The 21391-nt window shown below is 29.9% G+C and overlaps 1 protein-coding gene across 5 annotated transcripts in view; it reads right to left on the minus strand.

Annotated features, from left to right (window-relative positions):
- The window catches only part of LOC143239823 (lissencephaly-1 homolog), a 43479-nt gene that overhangs the window by 3530 nt on the left and 18558 nt on the right, over positions 1-21391 (minus strand). For 4 of the 5 annotated variants that reach the window (XM_076481361.1, XM_076481364.1, XM_076481363.1 and 1 more), the window contains exons 3-12: positions 16660-16738; positions 15284-15358; positions 13403-13609; positions 10111-10207; positions 7433-7504; positions 5584-5686; positions 4831-4927; positions 2771-2902; positions 1525-1626; positions 739-895 (exon numbers count right to left, since the gene is read on the minus strand). In XM_076481361.1, the coding sequence (XP_076337476.1) occupies positions 739-895; positions 1525-1626; positions 2771-2902; positions 4831-4927; positions 5584-5686; positions 7433-7504; positions 10111-10207; positions 13403-13609; positions 15284-15358; positions 16660-16738 (1121 nt within the window). Of the gene's footprint in view, positions 1-738; positions 896-1524; positions 1627-2770; positions 2903-4830; positions 4928-5583; positions 5687-7432; positions 7505-10110; positions 10208-13402; positions 13610-15283; positions 15359-16659; positions 16739-16914; positions 16933-21391 lie in introns of those variants that run through there. The other variant, XM_076481365.1, reaches the window with a different exon arrangement.

Below are 21391 nucleotides of genomic sequence, written 5' to 3' on the forward strand. Positions count from 1 at the left end.
AGAATAGAATTACAAATATACTTTTTTCTCTTCTATTACTATTTTTTGTATATATTTGCATGTTTATACAGACTATTATTGTCCATATATACACATCTGATAGAAATTCTAGTCGTTTTCTACATAAATATAAAACAAATATTTCTTGTTAACAGTGTTGGACCATGTTCAAGGATTATAAAGTATTCTAACAGAAATATTCCTTTTTTGGTTCTACTACACTTACTTAATAAATTTACAATTTACATTAATTTTTGATAACAGTTTTAAGTGATGTCATATGGTATAACTAATTGAAGAAAACAGTTAGTTTTTAGAACTTTAATCTTCCACAGTCTATCACCTGTCAACTGCCATCTATAGTTTCAGAGACTTTTTTTTACACTTTATGGTTTTATAAAACTCAATGCAGGAGAACATGCAAGAAGAATATCTATAAACAGAACACTTAACATCTGTGCTTCACTTATTTTAATAAGTCTATATACTACATGTGGTATGTGTTTTATGTACACCAAATAAATACACAAGGCTACTTAACACTTAAACACCACCCAATGAAGATTATTTAAATTATAAACAACTCCAATGTTTCTTACTAACTACTGAAGTAGTTTTTAATTACTGTAGAAAACACTATTAGATATTATTGTATATATTATTATTATTATATATTAGTCTTTAACAATCTAAAAAGTACATACTACAGTAAAAAAAGTCAGCAAAATAAAATATTACCTAATGAGGTACAGAAGTGATTGTGGGCATCTAGGGTTTTCAAACAACGTTTGTTTTTGATATCCCACACTCTTAACGTTTTGTCATCTGAAGCACTAATGACATATTTGCCTCTTGAGTGGAACTTCATTTCTCTTACCCAGTTGTCATGCCCAACCTATGATAGAATTATTTGAATTCAAGATATTTATTTCTATCAAGTAACGAGTGTCATGTACTTCTACTGTTGGAGAAAAAAAAAGCTACATAATCATGTATACAAGTTTATCGCATCACATTACCTATGATATTAATTTGCGAAAGGTGAGGGGTTCACTGAAGCTTCATCTCTAAAACTTAATATTTAGTACCTAGATTGTTTTTATCATATGTACTTAAAACATTAAAATCACTAAAATTTCTTCTAATCTTATATTACATTTTTGTTCATAAATTAAAGCTACTTAGATCAAAAAATTTACTCAACAAATCATCTTATATTTTTTCAGTTTGTTTTCAAACAGAGCAACACAAGTGTTATCTGTCTCTAACTTCAAACAGATAAGACTAAGTGGCTGCTCAACAACACCCACTACTGTTTCTTGACCTACTCTAGTTTGTAGGTTTTGATTGCATTATACTAAATTCTCCTGATTAATAAACTATGTTTCATTTATTTTCATAAAATGTCATTGAATATAAAGAAAATATTTTTATCTATCCCTAAACAATGTTGATATTTGTATTTAGACATTTATTGTTTCTGATAAATTGGTTTAATAGATATAAAAAAAATTATATACAAACCAAAGTAAAAAGACATAGACCAGTACTGACATCCCACATCTTCAAAGTTTTGTCTCGAGATCCAGACAACAAGAAAGGACCAGTTCTAGCACCTCTTTTGTTCTGTTGGATATATTTTCTATAAGTAATTTTTCAGCATGTAGTTTAATTAGTGTCATCTGTTTCTTATCCTTCTAACAAAGGAGTTTTAAATATTCAAGGTTTAAAACAAGTATATTTAAAATGTTTCCTAAAGAGCATAAAACCTATTGAAAATTACTAATGAATTATTTACAAAAGTTTCAAATTTGCTTTTATTATCAATGCACTTCAAATAACTATAATTAATATTAATAATTTTTTACATTATCCCTAATGTAAGTACTTTTGAAATTTATAGCTTCAACTCTTAACTACAAATATTTTGCTTTATCAACTATGTGTGTGTGTTCAGTTTTAAAATCTGTGAGACAGTAAGTATTTATTGATTTCCATTTTAAGCTGAAAACTGAGAAGAAATTACAAATAGTAGTTTCTCACTTTATTAGTATTATCTTCTACAAGATCTATTGCATTAAATGACTTGTCCATGCTATTATATTTATAAAGACATCCATGCCAAATTGAAGACACACAATACATAATGTAATTCATGAATTACATTAGTTTTCATGGTGATTTAACTTTACATTAACTTTTAGCATCGGCCTGGCATGGCCAAGCACGTTAGGCATGCGACTTGTAATCCGAGGGTCGCGGGTTCGCACCCGCATCGCGCTAAACATGCTCGCCCTCCCAGCCGTGGGGGTATATAATGTGACGGTCAATCCCACTATTCGTTGGTAAAAGAGTAGCCCAAGAGTTGGCGGTGAGTGGTGATGACTAGCTGCATTCCCTCTAGTCTTACACTGCTAAATTAGGGACGGCTAGCACAGATAGCCCTCGAGTAGCTTTGTGCGAAATTCCAAAACAAACTTTTAGCATATTACAAAAAACAATAAAATATTTATTTCTCTGAAGCCACGTTAGTCTTCAAGAATGATATTACGATACAGACTTAATATTATTTACTTTCTCCATACAGAAATGGATAAGGAAAGTTTACAAGCTTATATCTGTACTAGAATTAAAAAACTTAATATATGTAGAATAACTGTAATACTTACTCTTTAGGGATATTTTAACTATCAAATAAGAAGCATGACAAATAAGGAGTCAGAGACACTCATGATGTACTTTCCTTGTAAATCTAATTTCAAATACTTACATCACTTCCAGCAGCCTCACTAATTGCTGGAGTGGCATTCTCAGGAGCCCAAGCAATACACTCCACTACGTGGTCATGTTCACGAAGTTCCAGTTTACACTCCTTTGAAGCAACTACCCATACTCTTACAGTCTGAAAATATTGATGTATTTTTAACAGTGGATGATTGGATATTAACTCTTTAGGCTAGATTTAAAGCCTGTCACCTCATTTATCCTAATCTGTACATTTAAATTACTCTTAAACTTCTAATATTCTATTCATTAATAAACACAAAGTAAAGCTAGAAAGTATTGTGAAACATGTAGATACCAAGTACAATATCCTCATTAATAGTCCAATCTTGAATACATACTCTTAAAGTAAGAACTTTTCTTAGGGACTTGCTTTTAAAAGTATTCAAGATAATTTATAATGTGTTTGTGTATTTTACATGGCAATATAACCACCACCTAACTATGAAGGTTCTATAACTTTGAAAGTACTTAATGTGGCTTCACAAAATTTAACAAGTTGTAAGTAAACGGTACAAGTCTTTTGTAGACAAATAGTCATATTTTAATTGTTCTTATTAAAAATGTGCCCGTAAATATATGGAGTCAGAGTACTGAATGTCCCCAGGGCTAAATGATTTTCATGTCAAGACAAGAAATAGTTTTCTTCAACTGAAAATTTAAATTTCATTTGTATGGTCTAAATAACTATTAAACGTCTTTTATTTTCTGGACTTTACATTTTTTATCTGTTATTTTCTCTATCATAACTATTGCCTGTATATAATATTTTTATCAATTTTTTTCTTTTCTACCTATCTCTGCACATTTATATCTGCTAACAAACTATCATCTCTTTGAAATGTAATAAATCCCCTTTTGTGTCAGTGGTTTTAAAGTCTTTTTATTGCCACTCTTTTGCAATATCTCAACAACGCATCTTTAAGAAAGTCAGTTTTGAAAATAGCTAGAGCTAACAGATAAAAAGAAACTAGACAGATATTTTAATCTCTTGTCAACACAAAATAAATAAAATGGCTTCAACATAATTTGTGATCTAATACGACAATGATTACTTGGAATTGCAGTAGGGATGAAAATATTTCTAAGGTGATGATTACATCACTTAAAAACAACAACAAAAGCTTGGAAATATTTGTTGTTCTTTGATGTTTTTTTTAATTCCTGAAAATTGTTGTTACATTATACCACTTTCGCGAACTTAATTAATTTTTCTTCTGTGACACGATATCAGGAAAGTTTATTTAGGTTTTAATGAGTTTGGTAAATGTTAGCAAATTATTCAGATGACTCAAGCCTCTTTTTTATTCAATATCTTTGTTTCATTTATCAAATTCATCTAAAATATTTAAGATAAATGCTTATAATTTATTGCAAAAAATACATAAATCTCAGTTTTAAATTTATTTCAACCAAGGATAGTGCCAGTAAACATCATGATACCTAACTCAAAAAAAAATCTCAATTTTTGTCTTGTCTTCTTATGAGCTATATAACTGCAAGAAATGACTGCTTCATCAGCAATATAAAGCATAAAAAGAAATATGGCAATGTACATAAAAATGATGAAAATTTTTAAAATATAGCAATAGCTTATCATTAATTTAAAAAATCCATGATAAATGTAATTATTTTTATTTAATGTTTTTTTTAAACAATGTCTTACAACAACATTTTGGAAATTTCACAAGCTAAAATATCATCTTAATTTCAATAAGTAGCAGCAACATATTATTTATAGTTTGTACCAAAATTCATACAGGAAGGGTATCAATAAACATCCTTCCAAGTCATGAGATAAGGCTATCTTTTTCCCAACAAACTTAAGGAGAAAAATAATACATTTCTAAAAATGCAATAAATTCAAGTTATTAGCAAGTCATCACTTAAAATCATCAGCATGTAAATTTCATATTAATAACCCAAACATATTGTTAAAAGGATCAGTAAGATAAGGTGTGACATGCATCACTGGTTCACTTTTTCACTTTCAGTTCAATTTATCCATGAATGTAACAGTCTTGAAATTAAAGCAGTTTAGAGTACCTGATCATTTGAACATGAAGCAATCAAGGAGCCATCTTGGTTAACCCTCACCATTCTCACCCATTCCCTGTGACCTGTAAAGGTTTTGATACAATACCTGTAAAAATAAAAACATATTTAACAAATTCTTCTCAACTTCTTACAATACACTGGATTTTTGTTAAATACAAACAAAACTTTCAATAATCATTAAATCCAAAACTTTCAAAAGAAAATCATTTGGTCAAAATACACATTTAAACACAATTCACAAGATTTTCTAGACTAGTAGTTCCAAACTTTGTCTACAGAAATATTCAGTACAAAAATAAAAAAGGTATGATAATGTTAATTAAATATACATATAATTCTTTCTGGAAAACTAATTATATTACTAATTTCTAGCACATATACTACCGACAATACATAGGCCCTTTTGCCAATCTGTGTAGTGAAAACATTAATTTTTACTCAGAACTTGTTTGAAACATTCGATTCTTATAACAGAGTGTGTGTTAGTTTTATGACTATATGTGGAAATCTAGCTGATACTATAAATATAGTTTACAGAACTGAAATGTAGAAATAAAACCAAAAAGTATGAGGGTACTTGATCAGGAGAACATATATTATTATTCACTAGTGCTAAAAATAAAAGGCTCACAACTTATTCATAGGCACTTCCATAAATTTAAGTATGCTTAATACTGAAATATGTTTTGGATGCTATTTAGGCAAACAATTCATTCAGTAACTACTGCCTAAGCCACTTACCCAGTAGCAACCTCCCACATTTTGATGGTTTTGTCTCTAGAACAGGATACTACATGATCACCACTGGGTGTGAAAGTCACAGAGGACACATTGTGGTCATGTCCTAAAAACAGAGTACTAGCATTTTAAATTAAACCACAAAAGTAGTTGGTTAGTTATTCAGCCATTCATGAATCACTCCAGCTAAAGTGAATATTAAAAAAAACAGATAAGATATTAAATTATGATAATCTTTATATTACAGTAGTGACTAAACCTTTCGCTTTCTTTATATACGAGTATACAAGTAAATAAAGTCTGTTGAATGAACACCATAACACTGTTTTCATTTAAATTAGCACATTTCACAGTTCATATTCAAACTTTATAAGAGATACGAATCAGTTACTTTCCAGAGAAGTTTCTGAACACTAGGATGTATTTTTTTAGAAAAATCCTGTGAAAACAAACTTCTTTTAAGTAGTACTTTCCTAAATCCTGACATCATATTTCTCTGTTGTCAACCCTTAAATACCCAAGCATGACAATTTGACACAATCTCTTATATGATTGATTTTAATGCACTGTAAAATAAACCACTTGTTAAAATAGATAGAAACTTGTGATGGACTGTCTACAAAATGAGCTTCTATAACATTATGAATTTTCAGCTTTGAAAGTCAAAAATACCAAAAATGTGGTTTTGAAAAGTTATTTTCTTTTAAGAAACCTTTAAAAATGATTAATTTTTGTAGATTTCAAATAGACTTTTTAAGTCTTCCAACATTCTTGTAAAGTTACTCAATAAGATTTACTTTATAAAACTAAGTTTTGTCTTTTTTTTATTCAAAAACAAACTCAACAAAACTACATACAGTTTCAGTGTTTATGATAATTCACCTGTAAAAGATAAAATCTTAACAATATCAAAATTATAAAAAAACTGACTTTAATTGTTAAACATAAGATTTTATTTTCACATATAGTTTAAACTAGTTTTACATTCAATTACATACATTGCTTTTGTTTTCACTTCAAGGAATTACTTGGCCCATGCAGCCAGTTGTAAACACTGCATAATAAACAGCAATCTTATCAGCAAAACAAATCTTGATAAGATAGTATAATATAATCTAACTAAACCTAACAATTTTTCAATCATACCTTGTTAAAGAAACACCTTTATTTTCAAATCACACTGTAATATCATAATTCAAATGAAATGTAGCATAATAAAGCAAGCTTTTCAGTGGATTTTAAAAATTTAGGACTGTAATTACAGCAAAAGTTATTCACGTATGTCTATTCTTCTAAAAATATATTACAAAGCTAAACTTTTATCACTTTGTTCCATTCTCTATGCAAGTCTCAACCAAAGTGGAAGCCATATTAGCTAATACAGAAAAATCACTGGGGTACATGCAATTAACATGATGCAAATTATAATAGGTGTTAAAGAAAACTGAGTGGCTAAACTCAAAATTACATGTGTCATGAAGTTATATAGTTCAAATTTGTACCATTTTATTTTATTTTACTCTTATGGGGCTATCAGTGTTGTATTTTACTTAGAGAACATTTAAAAATTCACAACACTGTTTTCTATTGAGAGTAAGCTGATAAACAACCCACAATCAAAACTTAAATAGAAAAAATTTATGTACAAGATTAAAACAATTTTTGTTGAAAAAATACCTATTTAAAAAATGTATGTGGAAGAACAAATACAAGTTTATTATTTATAAATTGTTTAATTCAATTTTGACTTTAAACAACAGATTCACTCTGTTTAAACAGCCTTAGATACACAGCTACTATGAAAAATTAGACATTAACATGTCTCAAAGTGCAAAAAATAAAAAATTCCTACCATGCATTGTCTTCACACACTCATAGACTTGAAAATCCCAGAGCTTTATAGACATGTCAGCAGAGCACGAAACTGTGAAACAGTAATTTTTACTCAAAGTATCTCAATACCTATCAAAATCTGATATTCTATAAATGGAAAATTCATTAACTTACATGTCAAAAGTTTTAATAAAATGTAATTTAAGATCAACTTTGAAACTATCTTGTTTTTAAAAAGATGTATTCATTTTTGGTTTTGGTTATCAATACATGTATCAGTGTTTCCTTTAAATACATACATTTTTAGTACTGCCTTATTTAAACAAAAATCAGTTTTAAAACTCAAATACATGGCTTTCAATTTCACTTTTTAAACATTTCTAACAGTTGCATATCCCATATTTAATTGCAATCCATGGTTTATTAGCTACTTATTTTATTCACCAATTATGTCTTAAATATTAAAGCAAAAAATTGTTCTACATGTAATCTTATTTTTTAAAGGCATGTATACCTTATATATTTGTTTGTTACTAACAACAAAAAAGTATGATACAGGAAAAGTAACTAGAATATTTTTAATGTTCAACATCAGCACAGTGCAACTCATTCTTAATACACAAAATTAAAAATAAAATATTTTTATATACACTTTTGATCAAAAATATGTGAAAAGAACTGATGAAAGTTTACTAAAAAAAACCCACAAAGCTGTGAAACTTTTATCACATCACACTGTTTTGATGGATAATTTTTAATTAGTTTTGGGAAAAAAAATTGGATAAATCTGCAAAACCAGTTAAGAAGTTACATTATAGATTATTTCAAGTAAAAAAACAAGCTTTTATTAACCTGAATATCTTTAATCATACAATTACCAGTCTGACCACATATGTAAACAGTTCACATTATAGCCTTTTACAGAGTTGTATTTAAAATTAATTAAACAGCTTTATTATCAATACATGTCAATGAACTTAGCATTAAAACAAATTATACTTCAAATATTAATATCTAGGTTTTAATATCTTAATTTCAAAATAAAACTCATTTGTGTCATACAATATATCTAATTTCTTCTTTTCAAAACTTTCTAACATTACAATAGACTGTTAAGGCTTAAAACCAATTTGAAACAAACTAAACCTACTAAAAAGACAGAATACAAAATTTTAACCTCCTTCCTTCTTGATTTGTTTAGATAGCAACAGAGAAGCCCCTACCATATTTTCATACATTTTACATCAATTATCACTAATTGCCCAACAGACTTGCTTACAGCCAATAGAAAGTGCATATTATATTGTACAGAAATCAAGACCATATGAACAGTCAAAAATAATAGTTCATACGAAGAACTTGACATGTATCAACTAGTCATCACTCCTGGCAGTAACACTTTTGTTTTACCTACTTGTAACTTAGTTAGAAAGCCAGAAATTATACTAGTTTAGGAACATTCTATTTTAGTGCTCAATATATTTTAATTGTGTTCTAAACTACATATATTAATGCTAAATAAATGTTTTTGAACAACCAAAACAAAAAATTAAATTACTGGAACACAGCATCCAAGCTTAATTACCTGGGTAATTTCTTGTTTTTATGTAGAAATTTTATTCAGTGTTATGTTTTTGCCACAAAAGTAATAAAAGTGTAATAAATTAAAAACTTCTTAGGGTAAGTAACAAAAATAAAATAATTGAAAAGTTTATGAGCTTACAAACTTAAGTTCCAAGAGTTTGTGACCTCAAACTATGTGTAACATGACTGTTTAGTTTACTTTATCTGTGGGAGAAACAGATAAAAGCTCATACTGTGATTTACTGTTTTCCATAGAGAATTTGTTTGTTCTTAAGCACAAAGCAACACAATGGGCTATTTATACTCTTGTCCACCAAGAGTCTCAAAACAGCATAATAAATCATTAAACCACTGAAGGATTTTATGGATTAATAGAAGTCTCCCAGAACAAAGTCTAGTCATCAGTGGGTCAAAAGGAAGGTTTCAGACTTACAATGCTAAAATCCAGAGTTTGATTCCCCAAGATTGACAGTATGTAAATAGCCTATTTTGTAATTTGTTTTACTGAAACAAATAAAACAATAAAATTAAAAGGAAATGCAAAAGAAAAGATTAACAATTGAAATTATGATAGTAATTAAATTGAAGATCTGGCAACAAATAATGCATTAAAAATAGAAAAAGAAATTGATTATTGATTTTATACCATACTTTTGAATTTTTCATTTTAATGTATCTTAGTAAATTCACTAATTGGTAGCAGGGTGGACAAAATAACAGCTAAAATAAAGTTTTAATGAAAAAACTTTGTACATTCATTTAGAAAGTTTAGAGGTTATGGAAATGATGTGTAAAATAGTTAGATCAAAATAAGTATTTTTATTCTTAATATGTAAAACAAAAATCACCTTTCACTGTAAAGATTTTGTGAATTCACAAACAAGTCTTCAATAGAAATATTCTATTTAAAGAATCTGATTTTTTCATAGGGTAGATTTGTTATGTTTATTAAAAAACTTTTCAAATTATAAAGAAACACTTAGTAAATTCAGTGTCATAGTTTCTATATTTTCACACTTTCAAGTTGGATAAAACTGATTTATTTTGTACAGAAAGACTTAAAAACGTTATTTCTAAAAAACTACCTTATAAACATGTTATAGTATTTCATACCTAACCATTTTCCAGTGTGATCAAATGCAATATCTTGAACTGAATCTGTGTGGCCTTTCATGGTTTTCTCATAATCTCCTGTTTCATAATCCCATACCTGAAAAGCAAGGTAAAATTACACTCCATAGGCAACATTCACTACATTTTGGAATGAAGTTAGTGTGTTACATTGAAGAAAATGTTTGAAACCAACCATAGCACATCAATGCAGTCAGTGTCACTAAGTCAGGTTATTCTCTCTATATTTGATGATTATGCACTGTGGTAATAACCTTGCAGCATAGTTTCCATTGTTAAAGGCTCTACTGTAAGGCTGTCATATCCTAAGTACATCATGCTTGCTTTCCATAATCCATCTAGTGGACAAGGATGAAGATATCCCAGCACTTATTAAAATATATAGAAACCTATAACCAACATGTCTGATGACTTAATACTTTGTCTTCATGTGGAATATGGCTGGAAGCTTTAATCCATAACTCATTGGTAATGCCTCCAAATGGGGATTCCTTTTGATTATCTTGCACACTATTGCATGGAGCTTCTTGTGTTCTTGGATTCTCATCAGTTACAAGATACTGCAATTTGTTTATCATGGCTGGGATGCAGCTTATTGGAGGTCTTTTTGGATGGTCCTAGTGTTTTAAGTTGAACCAATCCATATTCCTTTGTTTTCTAATGCCATTAAGTGTAAGAAATATTACCATCTTGGATATTCTACATCTCCAAGTTGAATACATATTTATAACTTTAGTATATGATGTTGCATGCTAGAAAGGGCTGTTACACATCCTTGCCAAAGTAACCAATTTTCAATTGTCACATTGTCTACAAAATGCCAAAAAATTTCAACATGTTTATCTAATACTTATGGTTCAAGTGACTTGATGTTTTAATACTAATATAACATATTCAACCTTGCAGATTGCAAGTTCTGATTCTTCATCCTACATAAAAGTTAAGAGGGTATACACAAGTACTAATACTAACAAGGTGAATAAACAGACGACATAACTAAAGAACTAATCCACACAAACAATAATACAGAGATAAGACCAAAGTTATTAAAATAAGTCCTTTTCCAACTCTTGTGAACACAAAGGTTAAGCTAATAACACATCATGATAAAGTAATTCAAATGAAATAGATAAACAGCCTAAAATGATAACGAACTCAAGAGTTTGATATCTACAATCAAGCATAATACAGATTAACCATAAAATTATCACAGAGTAACATCTGTTCTTCATTTAGTTTATTTACAGGAAAAGTGAGACAGTAGTTACAAAGTTAAGACTAAAGCATTAAAACCATTAAGACTATTATATCAGAACAACCCTAACACAGTCAGGACTAGTCATTGCAAAGAAAACAGTAGCAAGCCCACGATTTCTGTAAGACAAGACACCAGTTAATTAAACAACACTAAATGAAGACAGAACCACTAAAATTAGGGTTGTCTCATAAGATTACACTGAACCAAGATAATAACAAAACTAAAAACAACAAACCATGAAACCACTTATAAACAATATCACACCAAAAAAATTAGGACTAGTCCTAAATAAAACAGCAGTAAACAAAGTATGTATTTAATAAAAAGGGTTCAGTCCACTGAAACTATTATGAATATGTACATCAGCAAGCCACTTGATAATCATAGCTTATATAAATTCCAGTAAAATGCTATGTACCAAAACTACATTACTGATAATTTCATAAGTAATGTGATCCTACTAAAAATTGATCACTTTCACAAAGGATATGCAACACCCCTTTCTGCCACAAAATACTCAATTCATAAAGATGTGTTCAGATCCAGGTATGGTCTGGACATAACCACACAACTGACCATTTTGGCAATGAACCTTTCACTACAAAAAGTTACTGTCAAGATGTACAATCATCATACAAAAAATGGCTGGGTGTGGCAGCATAAACTTTAACAATGTAGTGAAGCTCCAAAATCATAACAGTATGGTTACATTATATCACATTAACCTGGTTTAAATATTGTAATCATGCATACAGTGCCATTCTTAACTGATAATAAGTTATATACAAGTACTTCCTTTAATTGTAAAAATAATAGGACCATTAAAAATTCAAGGTAGTTATAACAAACTTAAGCCTACTCTGAACCATTAAGGCAATAACAAATCCACAATAATTATAACTAAAATACCTATAAGCATAGCTGGGATTACTCTCAAGCAAGATAAAAATAAAACAAAGTTGGGTTCCTCTTACCAAAGCTACACATAGCAACTACAACATCAGTAATAAAATATTAAGACTACTCACAAATAAAGTCAACAAATTCTAACCTACTTTACTTTTCACAAAGTATTAATTGTGCATAAATTCAGAACTAAGTCATCTTAGCCAAAATAACACTACCAGTTGAAGTGTACATTTTAATAGTTCCAATCAATTGTAAAATGTATTTGAGACTTATTCATTCCCTTATTTTGATATGTCTGATAAATATTCAATGTCCTGAATTTTCCAGTTAATATACTAGTTATTTCTCTTAACCTTTTTTTTTTGACAAAGTATAAAATAAGAGAATTTCTACTTTTCTGCTTTACTGTGCTAACTTTTCCAGTAGTTCAACAGTCAAATACCTCAAAAATAAAAGATTTGATAGTTAAGTAAAAGTCCAGAAAATGTAGTTTATTCCCAATGAGTTGGTTTTCTTTATTATATTAACCTACAAGTGAATAATTTTCTTTTTTACATAGTTTAGCAGCCATCAATTTTTTTACCTTTTCTTAAGTATAGCTACACCATTTTAGATTAAAATTAAAAAACACTCAATTTTTTTTCCTTATTTTTCAGATTCTTTTTTCACACCTAACAAAACTGGATAAAAATTTCCTTGACTTTCTTAAAACGTCTAAAAAGCTAACTGGCTAAGAGAAAACATCCCAGCAACAAAAACAAAATGACATTCTGCATGTCAATCAGTTGCCTAAAAGCTCTAAAAACATTGATTAATTGTAATTTTACAAATGAACTAACTTTTCATCCTTAAAATATTACAAAAGTTTTCAGCAATTTACATGATTTTGAAATCTTTACAAAAACTTTTAAAAAAGTGCATGAAAGCACAGAGATTTTACTTTACAAGGAAGCATCAAGGAAGAGCTCTGTTTATCTTTGACAATAATTTGTTTTAACCACAAAACACCAAGTATCCTATACATAGGTGAATTGTAATGATTGTTTATCTGAACAGTACAAAAGACCACAACAATTAACAAGATATACAACTGGAAATATTAAATACCTTTATTGTTGCATCTTCACTAGATGATACTAGTAAACTAAACACAGGATGAAAAATGACCCTGGTCACTGGAGCTCGATGTCCAGTTAGGGTATACCTTGCAGGAGGCCGTGGGATCCATTCTGAAGGAGATCTCTTCTCTCGGGTTGGAGCTCCAGTAATGTACTCTTTCTCAGCTTCAGCCAATTTGGATTCCAAATCCATAACCTAAAACATATTTATAGATATTTTACTTTAATCCATTATGTATCAATAATGTATTGTAGACACCAACATTTTACGAATTACCTTAAGTGTGGATAAACTTGTACTTTTTTTTTTTAACTTAGCTAGGATGAAAAAATATTTTAATAAAATTTATTATTTCAACCTAATGATCTTAATAAAGACTATAACCTAATAACAAGAAAACTGTTGTAATACTACAATACTAACAGCCAATACAATCATATGATGTAATATCATTTCTAGCATTCACAATTAACTCTTAAAGATTACAAAATCTAATGTATTACCTGGCAAACAATTATACAGAATCTTAATACCATCTTTACTTAATGATTTACTACTGACAGTTAATTAAATAACTTGAGTTGTTTTTTTTACACATGTAAATGAATATCTAAGTTTCATTTTTATAGCTAGTGTCTCAGTTTCTTAAAAATATTCTTTATTATAACAGTTTTCTGTTATCAATAATTGATATCAAATACTAAACTTTTATTCAAGAGCATGCTTTCTTTGATATTTTAACATATTGTTTGTTTTGAAAACAACCTTAATTATTTTGAATAATTTGATCACTAAATTGTATATTTTCATAAAGGAGGCAATAGTAATCAGGCATTTAAATAGCATTAGACTGTACAAAAGGTAAGTCATTATTTGATAAAAGTTTGTGTCTAATCATAATTTGTATATCATTTGGCTAACTGTTACCAAACTATTAGAGCCCTGCCATGGAGTAACACAGGGTGGTTGATGTTTGGATCTTACCCCTTACATGTATTGAATGAGTATGGGAACTAGTAAAAAATGGGAAGAATTGGGTGGTTCTCATTCACAAGTAAAATCTCAGTTTAAAAAATCTATAGCTCTCACACCCTAATTTTTTCCAATGTACAAAAAAATATTAAACATCAAACTCCATCCATTTGGTACTATACTTTGAGGTTGCTCAATGGCATTGAAGTTCCACACAGTAGTGGCCTTGTATCGTATGTATTATGAGATATAAAATCATATAATGTATTATAAATTATTTATTTAAAGAACAATGTGTTATTGCAAGTACAATAGTACAGTTCTGCAACTATGATTTTTATATTATTTTAGCATAGTTAGTCACTTTTGCAGTTACTATTTCCTCTTTGATGTTAAGAAAGCTTCTATGATCCTGTACAACTGCAAGGAAATATTTATTCTTTTCTACCTTTATTACAAAAGCAATATACTCCTCAACAAGAGCCAAACCCCTTTCACCATTGTCATAACCACCTTCAAATGTTCAACATAGTGCCTCAATGTAAACCTCTCTGAGCTCCCACAATTTAGGGTTATAATCTAGAAATAAAGGAAGAATTTTAAGGTACCTGAAAAAGTGTGGTGTTATTTATGAGGAAATTTTCAATCTACATATTTGCAGACTACCTGATTTTCTCTTTCTTTTCTTTCCTCCCTCATACAGTGAATTCTGTAATGTCTTTCTATTTGCACATTTTATTTCATCTTCAATTGTTTATTACTTACATGTGGATAAAAGCAAGTATACTTTCTACTTCACTTCAATCAGAAGTCTGATATTTTCATATATGAAAGAATATTATTTTAATTTCTTTCAGACTTTATACAAATTCTTGCCAAGAAAAATACTACACATACCTTCTTCTGTAACCTTATGACTGAAGTCCATTTCTTTTCTAGAAGTCCAACATATTTCTTATCTATTTCTCCAGGCTGGAAAACAGCAAGATGTAACAATGATTAACATTTTCCTTACTAAATAAAGTACTATAATATCCTCAAACACATGAAATATCCATAAGATAATAACGCTCATCTCATAAGGTGTAAAAAAAGTAACAATCAGTATGCCCATCAAACCCAAATATCCAGAAAAAGATGTTTCAGTAAACATTAATCATGAATATCAGTTTAATGCCACATACTTCAACCAATTTGTTAATAATCAAACATACCAAAAGAGTACAACTAAATCTTCAGTAGACAGACACACAAAAGAAATTTACTACACTGCCAACTGAAATGTTTTTCTCTGTATCATTAGCATCAAAAATCTGATCAAAGTATATTACACCTGAAATTATTCACTTATGTTATCCACATACTACTGTCTACAAATTATAATTTCTACTACCCAGATTTTTATTTTTGATATTTTAAATTTCTAAGAGTGAAACTTTAATCCTTAAAATAATTGTGTATACACTTCTAGTTTATATTTATAATGTGTGTTATAAAGCAAATCTTACTTTTCAGTTTGATTCTTTTTAAATGTTTTTAACTTTTATCTGCACTCTTACACTACAAGTTACACTAGACCCTGACATGCATTATATTACACTATCACTATAGCAAAAAACATACATTTGAATGTCACACGCATAAGCCTTATATTCTAAACTTTCCTTCATCTTGGTTTTATACCTAATGAATAAATTCTACATTCTAAAAGTGCTTGGGTTATCAAATTTAACTGCAATACTTTATGATCTGATAATCTAAGCTCAGTAGATTATTTCATAAGATATTACTTGATGGATATTTAAAAGATAATATTTATTTTGTAAATGTACTTTGTAATAGAAATGGTTACTAAAAACAAGATGCATGTGATTCTTTAAACAACAACATTTTGATAGGTTCAGACTTTTAATATGCAAGAGGCGTAACAAGCAACAATGGGGTTTTTTTCCAGGTGTCTTTATGTTAGACTAGTAATACATCTCATAACAGATATCTGAAAGAAAACTCTAAAATGAACATAAAGAGCATAGCAAATAAAATTTTGTGCACAATCCAAAGCTTTTTGAACAAGTACACATGCACATGCTAAGATTCTAAAGCAATGTTGCAAGAGTAGTGACATGCTATAACCATAAAATGCTTTGTTTAAATATTTCATCTAATCTGATTTATCAGTCGGTAATAAAACTAATAAATATTCTCACTACTGAATAACAGGTTATATTTACCATGATAGGCAAAAACAAAAAGAAAAAAAAACATAACCTTACCATATCTGCTTCCTTTTTCAGACTTTCTAAGGTTTCCATATATCCACTAGTAGCTAAGTAGTCTGCAATGGCTTTATTTCTGTCAGAGGAAAAGAAGCGTTACTTTTAGTACAGGCAACATTCACAAGTAGGGTTCTTGGGTATCAGGTTTAAAGTTAGTTTCATCTTATCCTTCTCAAGAAACATTTTAATAAAATAAATTCATTACTATTTCTTATATTGATTTTTTTTAATTATTTAACAATGTACACCTACCCATAATATATTCAAGTGTTAATATAGACCTGTAAATGTTGAATAAATTATTGTATTATCAACTACATACAGACACATCACAGGTACAGAATATCACATCTGTACTGATAGTACAAGTATTACATCATGTTTTTTAGTTAATCTAAGATATATGACTAATATACTATCAACAGCATTTGTAAACTTCCCAAAATTTCAACATTATAAGATAATTATTTCAAAGTACATGTGGTTAACTAAATTATTTGTTTCTTCACTAATAACAGCTTAACTTCACATCATTGATTCATTCTGGTCTTATTCAAATTTATTCATGACAATTTGGTTTGTACCAAAATGTAATATTAAATCCAGCTTTTAATGCCTTTAACTAAAAGTTTCAAATCAGTACATGTCAGTACTGCTTGCCAGTTAAGATTAGTGATATGAACTATAGAAAGCCTCGAGTTTAACATTACTAAACTGCATCTGCATAATTTACATATGATTGCATCAGTGTTGTTTACATAACCAAATTCAAAATCTCTAGACTTATTAATGTTAATTCTAGGTAATTTTTTTTAACAAAGTTATAACCTTTGACTTAGTTTCTTTTTGTATCGGATATGGTTAAAGTGAGGCCACAGAGAAGCATTTCACTTTTGGGACGATTTCCTTCTTAGGATGTACGATGTAACATAGGAACTGTGATGCCATCATGTAACAAGCATGAGATTTGTCTGTATAATATACAAGCTACATTAGAAAACCCCATTAATATAGTCACTTCAAAAAGAAAACTTTTTCACAATGTTGGTAAACTGGTAAAGTTCTTGCATGCACTAACTTCTATGTTATTATTTATAGCCATTCAAGACTTCTAATGTCAAAGTGTTTGTTTGTTCATGTTGCATCATATGAAAGTGTTACACTGTTGATGATGGAATTGCATTTACCTTTAATTATGTCTAAGAACTTGAATTTTATTTTTTTTTTATTAAGTTAGGCTTGCATAAGTTTATATTTTACTGCAGTACATAATCAGTGTGTAACCAGAAATTTTGTGGTTCATAATTTCAAATTGTTAGCCAAATTCTTTTAATTTTTTATGCTGCATAAAAGCCTGAAATTGACACACAAGATGGTTGGTTGTTTAGTGTTTATTGGTATAAAGGAGCTAGACTATCTGCACCAAAGAGGTAAAATCAGTAAAATATGTAAAAAGGAATCATGTTAAAACAGAACACAGTCCACATTTCAGATTACAATCTTAAACACAGTTAAAAATACCAATGGTCCTTAACAATTTAAAAATACAACTGATGTGGGTATTATCACCCTCACCAATGACACTGACCAACATCAAGGGTGAACCTACCATAAAAATATGTTTAACATGGTGCCATTGCTCTTGATTATAATGATGGCATGACAGTAAGATGTGTGCTACTGTGATCCAAGTGCCACACAGAACATACATTGGTGCAACAGTACTTGATAAAAGAAAGCGGTAAGTTAAAAAACTGTGACCAATGTGTAGCCTAGCCAGATCAACTTCCTCCTCCTGATCCTTATGGAAGCAAAACAGACAAAGAGCAATAGAAGGTTTGATTTGGAAAAACTTATTATCATATTGCTCACTTCAAGTTAACTGCCAACTGGTGTGGAACTGAGCCTCGAATACAGGACCATAGTCCATGTATGGGACAGGTGTGGCAGTGATAGTACCAGAGCCACACAAGATGGTAACCACTGTTCATGCTCTAGGAGCTTTGTTTAGTGCACTGCTCTCAGCAACAATATAAATTGTGGGTAATGTCTATAAAAAGCTTAAATTACAGCATACACAAGAGTAAACAAGTGAAATTTTAGAATTTAAACACTGTACTTTTTTTTTCTTCATTTGTGCAAAGGGGACAAAATTTCCAGTATCATTTGAAGAAGGGCAACACTTACCTATTTTTGTAGACTTGACTCTTTGATATCTCTAGTTATTGTATGAAATCCTAATACTTTCTTAAACTTTTCTGACAACTCAAACTGGATAGTATGAATTCATAGTTTGGTCTCTTAAAATTATTGTATGTAATGCACAACTATAGTGAATTCTACAACAGTACCCACTATATTTCTCTTTATAAAGACCCACCTATAACAGTAACTGAAAATACAGTAGCAAGTTGAGAGTAACAAGTGTTTTGATTGTTTCAAATACCTTACTGGAATGAGGTTTACATCTGTGGTTTTATAACATAAAATGGTCACTTCGTTTTACAGATAGATTTGCTTAATAAAACCTATTGTTATTAATTTAAAAATTCAAATTCATTTGCTCTTTGCTAAGAAAATTAAAGTGCATGGAAAAAAATGAGTGAAAATAGCTCATCACAGAGAAAGGATCATAGGCACAAGAAATCAATAACAAACTTTGGATTGGATCTTCCAGTGCAAGAGAGACTTTACATGTCTGCATCCAGTAACTTAGAACTGTTATATACTAAATGGATGAAAATAGCTCATCACAGAGAAAGGATCATAGGCACAAGAAATTAATAACAAACTTTGGATTGGATCTTCCAGTGCAAGAGAGACTTTACATGTCTGCATCCAGTAACTTAGAACTGTTATATACTAAATGGATGATAGCTAGACAAAACTTCCTATCACGAATACTTTAGCTACTCTTTACCAATAAAAAGTGGGATTGATCATTACATGCTATAGCACCCCAACAACTGAAAGGACAAGCATGTTTTGTGACAGGACTGAAACCCAGGAGCTGCAGGTTGTAATTTAAGTACTTAACAACCAGGTCATGCCAGGTCTGTATGAATAACGAATGTTTTCTCATAACAAAGATTAATTCTCACAATCGTGCTTTGTGTGAATGACAAACAGATATGTGGTAAACATAACACATTTGAAATAAATAAACACGACACTTGTACTGTACGATACACAATTTGAATGAAAAATCTAAAATTTAAATTTCCAGTGCTTATTAAACTGGGCCTGGCATAGCCTAGCGCGTACGGCGTGCGACTCGTATTCCGAGGGTCGCGGGTTCGCGCCCGCGTCGCGCCAAACATGCTTGCCCTCCCAGCCGTGGGGGCGTTATAATGTGACGGTCAATCCCACTATTCGTTGGTAAAAGAGTAGCCCAAGAGTTGGCGGTGGGTGGTGATGACTAGTTGCCTTTCCTCTAGTCTTACACTGCTAAATTAGGGACGGCTAGCACAGATAGCCCTCGAGTAGCGTTGTGCGAAATTCCAAAAAACAAAAACAAAACAAACAGCTTATTAAACAAAATTAAGTTTTATGAAATGCTTTGTGAATAACTATTTTATTCTGTTAAGCTACATTTTTCATTTAATTTGAATTAAATCAGTTTTGTAGTTTTAACTTTGTTTTAATACTTTTGGTAGCATTAAAACTTTATACATTGTTATACATGTTTTTTTTTTAATAGCTATATTTTGTGCACTGGCAACAACAAGCGTAGGGCGTGCATATACCCGCTTCGATTTTATTGGTCATTACGAGTTCTACCAACCTACCCACAAAACTAATTATACGACCAAAGTACTGCATCGTCTACTTGCAGTACAAGAGAGGAAGAAATCACTGGGATCCCAGACAGAAGAGTCCTGTGAAATAATTATAGCTATATATTTTCTTTTCTGTACGCTTGTCTGGAAAAGTCACTTACATGAAATTTTTGAAACAATTAAATTTTGATTCACTCCATGAACATGTACATAGCAATTACAAAAAACTTATGTTTTGCTCTGCTCGTACTGTGAAATAGCCATTGTTAACATTCAGACATTTCAAACGTTGTTTCAAACTGACGATTTTTACAGCCACAAGTCTGTTTAATCACGGTCTCTACTATTAAGTAATATCATACTCAACACTTCCAGCTTTATTTCGTCAGGAATTACATCGTTTCGAAAATATGCCAACTTTTCATCAAGTTCCTAATTCAAAATCGCCACGAAGGAAAACAGACGCAAAGATACAACAAGCAGCCGATTAAATCTTAAAAACACTTAAGTGTCTAAAACGTCACTTGCAAAGTAATATTACAATATTCATGTCTATGTATGAAATGTAAAACTTCAATATCTTACAACAAACGTTTATTAGTCGAGATAATGTATAGGTTACATTTTACACAGAAAGTATGAGTACTATATCCACTGTCATATTACTGGTCCGACCGAAGCTGTGGAAGTTTATTTCGGTTTGAATATGTATTATTCTGCTATGCGGTAACTAATCTTAACAGCAATAACTGTCTCAAGAAGGCATTCGATTCACACACATCAGCCAAGAGAACATGGATGACGTCGTATATATATATATATATATATATATATATATGTATTCTCAAGACGGGTGGCATATTAAAACTTTAAAATAAAGTACAGAAGAACGTTTCGAAACGCTGTTCTATTCTTTATTTTAATTAAAGTTTTAATACCTATACCACCCA

Source organism: Tachypleus tridentatus, chromosome 13 (genome assembly GCF_004210375.1).
Source record: "Tachypleus tridentatus isolate NWPU-2018 chromosome 13, ASM421037v1, whole genome shotgun sequence".
NCBI lineage: Eukaryota > Metazoa > Arthropoda > Merostomata > Xiphosura > Limulidae > Tachypleus > Tachypleus tridentatus.